This window comes from Mus caroli, unplaced genomic scaffold (genome assembly GCF_978045245.1).
Source record: "Mus caroli unplaced genomic scaffold, Mus_caroli_1 scaffold_1, whole genome shotgun sequence".
Taxonomy (NCBI): Eukaryota; Metazoa; Chordata; class Mammalia; order Rodentia; family Muridae; genus Mus; species Mus caroli.
The window spans coordinates 66803705-66815714 of record NW_028227256.1 but is presented as its reverse complement, the minus strand read 5'-3'; the positions used below and the strand labels follow the sequence as shown (position 1 = coordinate 66815714).

The 12010-nt window shown below is 36.8% G+C and overlaps 1 protein-coding gene across 3 annotated transcripts in view; it reads right to left on the bottom strand.

The window, feature by feature from the left end:
- Spag16 (sperm associated antigen 16) overlaps positions 1–12010 on the bottom strand; it is a 945274-nt gene that overhangs the window by 877604 nt on the left and 55660 nt on the right. For all 3 annotated transcript variants that reach the window (XM_021171958.3, XM_085838176.1, XM_021171964.3), the window contains exon 8: positions 4656–4722. In XM_021171958.3, the coding sequence (XP_021027617.1) occupies positions 4656–4722 (67 nt within the window). The remainder of the gene's footprint in view (positions 1–4655; positions 4723–12010) is intronic.

The following is a 12010-nucleotide window of genomic DNA, read 5'->3' as shown; positions in this document are numbered from 1 at the left end:
GATTGGGTTACCTTACTCGGGATTATATTTTCTAGTTCCATCCATTTGCCTAAGAATGCAACCCCATAGAAAGAACAACAATATGAATCAACTCGTATCCCCAAAGCTCCCAGGAACTAAACCACCAACCAATGAGTACACATGGAGGGACCAGTGGGTCCAGATGCATATGTAGCAGAGGATGGCTTTGTTGGACATCAATGGGAGGAGACGTGTTTAGTCCTGAGAAGGATTGATGCCCCAGTGTAGGGGAATGCTGTCATCTGAGTTTTCCATCTTAGCCATTCTGACTAGTGTGAGGTGGAGTCTTGGGGTCATTTTGATTTTCATTTCCCTGATGACTAAGAATGTTGAACATTTCTTTAAGTGCTTCTCAGCCATTCAAGGTTCCTCAGTTGAGAATTCTGTTTAGTTCTGTTCCCCATTTGTCATGCTCCACTATGCTCATAGAAACCTTATTTATAATAGCCAGAAGCTGGAAAGAACTCAGATATCCCTCAACAGAGGAATAGATACAGAAAATGTGGTACATTTGCACAATGGAGTACTACTCAGCTATTAAAATCAATGACTTCATGAAATTTGCAGGCCAATGGATGGAACTTGAAGATATCCTGAGTGAGGTAGCCCAGTCACAAAAGAACACACATGGTATGTACTCACTGATAAATGGATATTAGCCAAAAGCAAAAAAAAAAAAAAAAAGCTCAGAATACCCACGATAAAACTCACAGACCTTATGAAAACCAAGAAGAAGGAAGACCACACCAAAGTGTGGATACTACAATCCTACTTAGAAGCAGGAAGAAAATAATCTCAGGAGATTGAGGGAGAGAGGTTTGGGGAAGGAGGGAGGAGGGGAAGGGGGAAAGGGGGAAAGAGGCACAGGTTTGGGGAGGAGAGGGGGAGAAGTAAGAGGGTCAGGAATTTGAAAGGAAGTGTGGAGCATGGGGGAGAGGGAACTTGGGGTAGCCACTAGAAAGTCCCAGATGCCAGAGACCCAAAAGGTTCCCAGGACCCAAAAGAAAGGGCATTAGACGAAATACACAACAAAGGTGAGCTTGAACCTGTAGAAAGGCACGGCCCTGGTTGAGGCATGGGGCCAACCACCCAGCTCAAAATTAATAACCCAGAATTCCTCCTGTCAAAAGGAAATACAGGAACAAAGAATAGAGCAGAGACTAAAGGAAAGGCCATCCAGAGACTGCCCCACCTGGTGATCCATCCCACATGCAGACACTAAACCCAGACACTATTGGTGATGCCAAGAGCTTGCTACAGAAGCCTGGTATAGCTGTCCCCTGAGAGGCTCTATCAGAGCCTGACCAATACAGATGCAGATGTATGCAGCCAAACATTGGCCTGAGTGTGGGGTCCCCAATGGAGAATTTAGGGCAAGAACTGAAGGAGCTAAAGGAGTTTATGAAGAACAACAATACCAACAAACCAGACCCCCCCCCAAGGCCCCAGGAACTAAACCACCAATCACAGAGTACACATGGAGAGATCCATGGCTCCACTTGCATATGTAGCAGAGGATGGTCTTATCTGACATCAGTGGGAGGGGAGGCCCTTGGTCCTGTGGAGGCTCTATGACACAGCATAGGGGAATGCTAGGGTGCTGTGTGAGAGTGGGTAGGCAGGTGGTGGAGCACCCTCATAGAGGCAAGGGTTGGGGGAGGGGATAAGGAGGTTGTGGAGAGAAAATAGGAAGGGGTTAACATTTGAAATGCAAATAAATAAAATAACCAATAAAAATATGGAAAAAATCTATATGGCTATAATGAACATTTTAAGCAAACTATGATTTCAAGTTAAGGCCTTTAAAACAAGTGAACAAGCAATATTCATTTGTAGAAATTTGATTTGTTGTTCCTTCTCATGCTAAGTTCACCAAGTATCCTTTCTATAGATACACATTTAACCAATGTTAACTGAACATGCTCAGGTCCTGGGATAAATTTGCAAATTCTTCTCTCTAACTTAAACTATTAACACCCAACATTGCCAATCTCCAACTCCACTACAGAACAAACACAAGTGTAAGAACAAATTACTTATCTGAAAAGTGCTACTGAAGATATTTATTCCAGATGGATGATTTAAAAAATATTTAAGATACGAAGAGACCCTCAAGCAAAATTGCAGAGGCCAATCACACATGTAACTGAAAGTCAGAAAAAAAAAAAAGCCCACAGTGTTCTAGAAACACTATTTAAAAGGTAATATTACATCTTTCAAAAATAGACTATATTGTCCATGTGCCAATGTAAGAAGTGAGCATCTCATAGAACAATTCTGAACAGCAACAAAAATAACATAGAAAACACTCATTAGTAAACCTGCATGATGTAAGGAGTACCCTGAGCTGTTGAGTGAGGAATATGATAAGGAGTACTGTGTTCTGTTCATCTGCAGTACTAAACCAGGCAGTAGTTTGCTCTCTACATGATACTTATTTCCTCTATGGGGTTCTAAAGTAATTTTTTCCATAATTTCCATATTACTGAGCATCTCAAATGTGCAGTTAGTAGATTTTTTAATTCCTTATCATAAATCATAATATATGGATAAGCCCTCATTGAACGGTTTAGAAATAAATGGTTGGGGGCTGGGCATGACCGGTGCATGCCTTTAATCTAAGCACACTGGAGGCAGAGACTGGCAGATATTTGTGAGTCAAAGCCAGCCTGATCTATGCAGTGAGTTCCAGGACAGTCAGGTATATGTAGAGAAGCATTATCTCAAAATAAATAAATAAGTAGATACATAAATACACACATAAATCTTGTATTCAGTCAGGCAGTGGTAGTGCATGCCTTTAATCCTATTACTTGGTAGGCTGAGGCAGGCAGATTTCTGAGTTCGAGGCCAGCCTGGTCTACAGAGTGAGTTCCAGGACAGCCAGGGCTACACAGAGAAACCCAAAAACTACAAAACTACAAAAAAAAAACCTACAAAAACTACAAAACTACAAAAAACTACAATAAAAAATTTGTATTCAATTTACTGCCTTATACCAAGAATAATAAAATGTAATAACTAAGGCAAGCATGACAACATAAATATATATAGAAAGAAACTGCAAATTCAAGGAAAAGAAGAGTTTAAACATAAGAATGTTACTTTTAACACTTTATTAATCAAATATAATGAATAGGCCTCTAAAAATGTTAGGGCATTTATCAGAAAAATTCTAATTCTAGCATTTTCCTAAATCTTAGAGCCTCCTCTTTACCATTTTTAAAACAAGTAATTCAAGTTAAGTGATACTTAATTTAAAATGTATTGCTCAGTATATTTTAACAAATATATATTAAAAGATGACTAAATGATACCACTTTTGGATGTTTTATATAACATTGTTACATTTCCAGTCATATAATTTCAATTTTTTCCTGTATCTATACAAGTGGTGTGGGGTGTATGTGTGTCTGTGTGTGTATGTGTGTGTGTGTGTGTAGAGTTATTTCCATTTCCTGCTGACATTCCTGTATGTTCACTTACTGATATATTTTGTCTTAGGTCCTTGAAAATAGTATCACAAATGCTCCTTCAGCATTTTTTACCTGTTAAATTCAATATCTGAAGGAATTTAGGGTTGGCTTCCAATTAAAACTTCTTGGCTTGACTGTGAGTCCTATATTTGTATAATAGTCCAATGCTAAGTTATGAACTGGGCAGAGGAATGACACACTGTAGAGATTCTGTTCAACTGGCTTCATCCGAAGGGTGATGATTTTTAATTAAGAAAGCAGTTTAATTTTTGGCTGATCAATTTGCAGTTCAAGGATTAATTTTACGGTGTTTTAGTTAAATTTATGTAAAGCCCTAAGTTTACCTGGGCCACTAACTTGGTAAGAATCCTGCTCTAACCTCAGTCTCCTATGAACCCTTGTGAGCTTTGTCTTTCATGCTATAGGGCAAATATGGGATGCTGAATGTTATCATGATGTTAAAGATGCACAATAATGCCCTGCTAGCAGGCAAAGCTAGCCTTACAGTATCTCCTATGAGGATTGACATGAAAAATGTCTAGTCTCTTTCTAGTACTCGAGAAATCTCCCTTTCTGCAAGTCTCCAGTATACAAGTAGCCCTGACATCACCTTAGAACATCATTCAGCTCCCTCGCAGGAGCAGACACTCTTCATTCTAACTCCTCTGTAGCATTGTCTATAGATCCCAGTCATTTTAGCAACTCTGAATTGCCCTTTTCATTTCATCTAGGCTGACATGTTCTAGGCATCCATCTCTATGAGGATTGGTTTGGAAGGTTTCTTAGGCATGATCCCATGGTTGATTGTGGAACTCAGTCTGCATTTTTCTGTATGTCATTTGTCTTCTTGACCTGAACTGTATGTTTGCCAATGCCCCAAATATGCTGCTTCATCCACACTTTAGTTATATTTTGATATAAGGAAAGAAGGCTACTCTGTCACCAGGAAGTCCCATCTCGCTCTGACCAGGAGTCTCTCCTCAAACATAGTTTGGTTTAAACTAAATGTCTATTGTATCACATCTAGAATTTTTATTGATCTGTTTATTTACAAATAAGATTCGATAACCATTATCCCCTCTTAAATATATCTAGAAAGCTGGTCATAGGTCAGGTTGAAATATTATCAAGTCAGTATTAGTAAACATTATGTCTTACCTTGGATTACAGGGACCTGAATATGTCCTATGTCTATGTTCTTCAGTGTTGCTTGAAGCCCAGAAATCTAAAAGCAAATAATGCAAACATGTGGCATTATAAAGTAATTTAATTCTAAAATGTTAAATAAAATGCAACATTTAAAAATTGATTGCAAAATATCAAAAAATATTAATTGTTCTTGTATCCATGCCTTTAAGTTATAAAACATTGAACATAAACTTTAACAGAAAGCATTGTTTTAATTAAAATTCAATTCCACATGCAACCACTAATCCACCATACAAAGTATTTGAAGTGTGTATCTCACAGCAGTTAAAAGTATTGACTCTACGTCCAGAGGTTCTGAGTTCAATTCCCACCAAACACACAATGGCTCACAAAATTGTGCTTTAAAGACTTTACAACTGTTCAGTTCTACTTTGAGAGAGGGCTTTCCTCTGCTTAAATTTCCTCACAAGTTATCTTTATGACTATTAACTATGGCAATTTGTACTTATATCTACAAACTGTGGAGTAAGTATTATCCAGGAACAAAAATATGCTTAACTACATTTATGCCCATAATAATTATTTATTACATAGATATCCTCTGTTTTCTTAACCATATCTTAAAATTAAGAACATTTGTTGGCTGTGTAGCATGCCTTTACCTACATTCTCTGAATCACAGAATCAAATTTAATATTCAACCTTTAAAGCTGTCTCATTCTTTACTGTACATAATTACCCAAACATAAAATACCTTCAATTTAATTACATACAAATGTATGTATTTCTCAACTATAACTAGATACCAGTACATCTAAATCTAAAAAATAAAATAAAATAAATACCAGGTGAACTGTAATCAGTGGAGATAGTGATTGATACAGTGCTGGGCAATACAGTGTGTCCCACACCCAGGCACACATTTTTACAAGTAATAACACAATGTTAATATATTACCATGTAGTAACGTTCACTGGTTTGTTTTTCATTTATGCCCCTCGAGTTCATGCACAATATTACCTTACATTGAGTCACTATGTCCCCTCCGCCTCCTCTGGAATAATACATTTCAGAAATGCTCCCATTTGCTAATGGCCCTGAGTAGTTGAGAAGCACTGGTTGTGAAGTACTTTCAAGGGTGGCTGTGAAGCACCCTACATACATGAAGTAGCCCACAGGATGCACATGAGTGTGAATGCTTCCTTTCCCCCATGGCTAAACTAGAATTAGGGATTTAGGAAGGCACACATAACTCACAGGTACTTGTCTTCAACACAGCCTAAGATGATGAGTTAACCTTGGTATCTTGCAGAGGAAGTTTGCCAGATTTCTTCACTACAGTGAAGTGTGGTGTCCCTTTTCCCCTGGATCTACTGTGGATTTGGAAGCAATTCTTTAAGTACACCCAACATGTAACTGCTGAATTGTTGAGTTCTACCTCCTTGAGAGAAAGATTGTCCACTTATGCTATTTGGGATTCTTCTATGTGAAATTAGCCTATTACACCCCCATTACTCACTGGATATCTTTATAATTTAAGACCAGAGAAATTTAATTTTTTTAGTTTGAATTATAGAAATTCTACATTATTTAATCTTCTGGTCAAACTGTTACAGACTAGAACACCAGGAATTCTTTCTGGATAGAATATTAGGTAGGTTTCTATTAATGGAGTAAACACCATGATCAAAAACGAACTACAGAGTAAAAGATTTATTTCAGCTAGCAGCTTATTGTCCAACCTGGAGGGAACTTGGATCAGGAACTCAAAAGCAGTAACCTGAAACCAGGAACTGAAGAAGAGGGCATGGAATAATACTGCTTATTGGCTTGCTCTTCATGTTTTGCTAAGCTTCCTTTCTTGCCAGGACCGCCTACCAAGAGGTGATAACAACACACAGTGAATTGGACCTTCCCACATCAATGCTGACTCAAGAAGATATCCCACAGACTTGCCTGTAAGTCAGTTTTATGGAGACATTCTCAGTTGTGATCCCCTCTTCCCAGCAGACTCTGTTAACAGAGTCTCAGAAAAAGAAACGTGACTCAGTTATGTTCTAGATACTTGGCTACTAAAAGCTTTTAGCTTTAGAGCCATTGCTGGAAATACATGCACTCCAGTGGAACTAGGCAGTTCCACAGTCAAGTCTGGCTGTCTACAGAACACACAGCTTCTCTTAGGTGAGCTCTGCCCTACGCTGTGCTGATAGCTTCTCCTTCATACAGTCCTGTTGTCTCTAACATTGCAACAATCTCCACTGAAAACTGTTAAGGAAAGGAATGGGGAGGATGAATTTAAAGCTACAGACAAGGTGAGAGCAGATATCATCTATAATTATTAAAGAGAGATTTTCTTTGCCAAATACCTTATTCTATTAGTAAGAGCCTAAGAGGTTAATTTTCATTTAACCTCTCTCATATGCAGGAACAAGAGCTCAGCAGACTCTTTCCCAGAATTACCTGCATCACTTGCATCTAGCTCAGTCCTCTTAAGTATCCTTAGCTGGCCTCCATTATTTGCTTTTTTTTCCAGTATGCTTATCTTCTTTACCAGCTACTGGAAAGATGTATTAAGCTCTACTTTTGACATTCTTGGAATGTTCTGGCCCAGAGTTCCAACCACTTCCACATCATTCACAGAAACTAGTCCTACAGTCTGCTAGGAACCGCATCCTCAGGTTTATCACAGCAATGGCCCTCACTTTTCAGTACCAATTATCTGCATTGTTACTTTGCTGCTGCTTTGACAACTAAGTGACAAAGCAACTTACAGAATGGAGAATGCTGGCTTCATCTTGCAGTTTGAGGGTCCAGTCCCTCATGGTAGAAAGATCTGATGGCAGGTGCCTGGGGAGAGCTAACAACGTTGTATATATATTCAGGAAGCAGAGACAAATTCTGGCGCTCAGCTTGCTGTCTTCTTTTCATCCAGTCCTGGACTCCAAGCCATGGTATTATTACTCTGGTTTCAGTTGAACTTTTCTGGAAATACTTTCACAGACCTGCCCAAGCATGTGTTTCCACAGCAACCCTAAATACCTTCAAGTGCAAAATGACTATTAACCATCATACCTATGCACTTACAAACCAAATGCATTTTGGATTTTGTGAGTTATGGAATTTTTCGAAAATTATGAAAATATTTCCCAAATACTTTCAAAACTAAAAACTAGAATTATAAAGTTGTTAGTTTTATAACAACTTTATAAAACTTAAAGAGAAATTTTCGTTGCCAAATACCTTAGTCTATTTTTAAGTTTTATGTAAATTTTTAAAATTCATTTTAATGTTTATAATGTACCAAAGGAATTTAAATGCTTACTGGATTTTTATCTAGTAAATGTGTACTTTCATTCTTTAAGATTACAAATTGAATAGCATAAATTGTCTAAATTCTGAGAGTCACCCCTATCCTCATGGATGGGGCAAATCTCAAAGTCCCCACCCTGAGATAGAAAGCTAGACAGGCAATGAACAGCTCCTGAGAGTGGGAGAATAGCTAGCTTTCAGAGATGAGCCCTTGATAGGTTTCCCAACCCCAAGTGGCCAATCCTAAATGAATTTACATACAAACAACACTAAATGGACTTAATAGGCTGCATTTATAATTGCAACTCTTTCCAGTGTGCATGCAACAATCACAATCAAAGCAGAAGTCTGACCATGAGAAAGAACTGGGGGACATGGGATAATCTGCAGCAGGGGGGAGATGGAAATGATCCTAGTACAGTACTCGTGTATGAAATTCCCAAGGACTTTTTTCATTTGAAAGATTATAAATTCTTCCCATTTAATATGCAGTTATTATATATCTTTGAAGAAAACATAGTAAGTTAAATGCTCACTAAGATAAGGATCTGAGGATCTGATGACCAGGGTTCCCTTAGCAAGCAGGAGGTTCTGCTGCTTTTAACTCACATCCTTAAGGTAGGAGTTGGAAGTGAAACCTCAGGATATATGGAATAAACTTTACATTTAAAGATAAGCATACATGTGATCTACCCTCTCTGATAAATCACTGGTAAATGTTACATATACTTAATTATATTTTCATTATACAGATATTTTGAATGAATGAATTCTGTGGCTTCATGACATAGTAATAGGTTTAGGTCAGAAGATTAACCAGTGACCACAGTCAGGATAAACCTGAGGACTAGGCTTTAACAAGAAAAGCTTTATTGGCAGCAGATTGGTTTCTGTCTTTCAAATTAAAATACCTTGGAAATTTTGGCTAAGAAAGTTTTAGCCCCTGAAGGCATGGCTTACTTTCCAAGAAAATGTTTATGACTAAAACTGTAGATTCTTCCCTAATTTGGGGACTAAGATAATTAGTTCCAAGACAGTAACAGAATAATTTTTGGCAATCTTTCGCCACTTAGTAAATTGAGTTCAACAAATTATAAATTATCTGCTTCTTAGTATAGACATTAGATACTCTCAGAACCATTCTTGAACTGTGTTAAGCACATTATTGTGTAAGCGAATTCAATCATTTGACCCATTTTGGGTTTGAATAAAATGTGTTGGTGTGAGTAATCATGTATCGTATAGAAGATATCCCAAGAATATTGGATTTTGAATCTATAAAACAATCCTGAAAAAGGCATCAGATGCCTGGTATCAACTTTGTTCTTAGTGAATCTATTTAAATATGATTTTCTCAAACTGTAATTAGTCTTCAGCTTTGAACAGCAGCTAAGAGAGGAAAGCTGACTCTAAATCCTAACTGCTCCATTTTTAATATCAAGAAATAAACTCTAACATTTCCATCAGAAAATATTTTAAAATTTTGTATTCTATTTTAAAATCAAAAGAAAACATTAGAAGGTAGTGTGTAAGAATGGGTGTGGATATTGTTGAGACAAATAGGGGCATGACATGGTTTCCAGTGAATAATTATACAAAAATATAGCCCCCTGCAATAGAACAAAAAAGTACAAAGAGACAGAGCCTAAGAAAGGAGCAATCAGAGAAAGGTGGTTTGACTTGAAGGAGAGGAAAAACATATCACATAGCTTGAAATTGATCGAATACAATATATACACTTCTGCTTCCTCAGGAATAGCCTTGTATATTACATGCTGTACAGACATTTTACAATTTGTATTATGCTGTAAAGCTATAGGCATTTCAGATCATGCTTAAAAACTCTACATCCAATCCTCATCATACTTCAATAGAGGTACGTAGAACTGTTAGTGTTTAATTTTATTTCAGGTTTATTTAATGTGTATTAGTGTTTTGTCTTAATGTTTATATGTTCACCCCCATTGGCCTGCTGCCCATCTCCGTCAAAAGATGGCATCACATCCCCAAAAACTAGATTAATGGATAGTTGTGAACTACCATGTTATTCACAACTATGTGAGTAACAAGTGCTCTTAACTACTGAGCTATTTCTCAAGCCCCAGGAATGGTAACATTTAAAATACTAGACCAGAAACATAGCACTAAAACAGACACCATAAAGTAAGGAAGGTTCCATGGTTCCTTCAAAGGAACATCAACTTTAAAAACTGGCTAAGGCCGACATATAACACCAGAAAGTACGGACAGAAAATGGCAAGTAGACTTCATATTTATAAAAATTAAGAAATTTAAGACAGAATTTCTGCTAAGCACTTAATAAAATTTTTACACATCCTGTGCTAAACTTAAATAGGCTGTTTTAACCCAGAAGGATCCATATGATTTCTAGCAGATAGACTATCTATTGTCTTCAGCAAGAGTATGGGTTAAAAGACAAATAAAACCACTTTTCCACAGTAAATAAAGTTTGCTGTGAATCTGTGTCATGATATAAAAAAATTAAAACCTGACTCCTAATATTATTTTAACTTGTAGTCATGTTTTCACTTCAGAGCATATTAGTCTTAAAGGCAAGTGGTTCCTCTCTATTTACTATGTGAGAAAACAGAAGAAAATATAAAAGACCTAAATGTTAACAGAACTGATTTACAGACTCTTAGATTCAGAACTTCACTCCCAATTCCTATATTTTTCTAATTAAGCAATGATTAGGTGTGAAAACCAAAGAGTGTATGTGTGTCTGAAGTGTCCTCAACATGGCCCTTTGACCAGCTTATGAACCACCATCATGTTAGAGACAAGGGACAGAAAAATGTATCCAGGTATATAACTTGGCTCTGACACTCAATTCTGCTCAAGTTACAGAAGTAGAAATCAAGGACCCAGGTGTAGAGTAAGCAACTTGCACGCATCAGTCTTCATTGTTGACTTAATTGGATTTAGAATCACTGTAGAAGGACATTCTGAATATACCTATGAATCCATTTACAGGAAGAACTAAGGAGGAAAGCCTCATGTTGAATGTATACAGGCAACTCTACTCCAGTAGAGTTTATTCAGTCTTTGACTGAATAAAAATGAAGAAGAAAGCTGAGAATGAGCAGGCATCAGCCTCAGCTTCCCGAATGTGCATCTCAAGTTAGCAGCTACCTCATACCCCTGTTCCATAATGTCCCTTATGTGATGCACTCTGTCCTCAAAATGAACCAAAACCTTTCAGCCTTAATTTCCTTTTCTCCGGCATTTTATCAAAAGGATGAAAGAAGGAACTAATACTTTACTTACCGCTATTTATGTGAAAATAATCAAGGATGTCAAGCTTTTAGAGATTGACATACACGTGATGATATTTCCAATGATTAGAACACATATTTTATTCAATAGTACTTGCAATATAATGCAAATATTCAAGAACAGAAAATTAAAATCTAAATATAAAAGGTACTGAAAGGGTGATGTTTTATATTTTAAAGGCTAAGCATTTCAATGAAGAGACAAAAATAACATTACTTTTTACAATTTTAATAATAATATATGAGTTGTATTGCCATCATGAGAGCTTTTGTAGCTTCTGAGTTTGGACAAAAGGAAAAAAATGTGCAAAAAGCAACAAAAGAATATTAAGCATAGTCAGTCATACATTCTTTAACAAACTGCCATGCATTTTAATGCAGCATATCAACATTTTGCTTTCTTTTCCTTTTCTTAAATTCTATGCCAACAGTTCCTCCCCAAAGCCCTAGGCCTATACAAAAACAAGAACTTTCTGTAGAAGGAAAGAGTGTTACTCACTATGAATAAAGAAAATTCAACCAATAAGTAAGAGTACTAAATATATACTTGAGAGAAATTTCCAAGCAATATTATTTTAAGGACTGCTACTACTACTAACTACTACTACTTATTAGTAATATATCTGACCTCTAAGGGCTTTTGACGCAGAAGATAAGTCTCTAAAGCAATGATTGCAATTTTTTAATGCTGTGACCCTTTAATACAGTTCTTCATATTGTAGTTATCCATAGCTATAAAATTATTTTTGTTGCTACTTC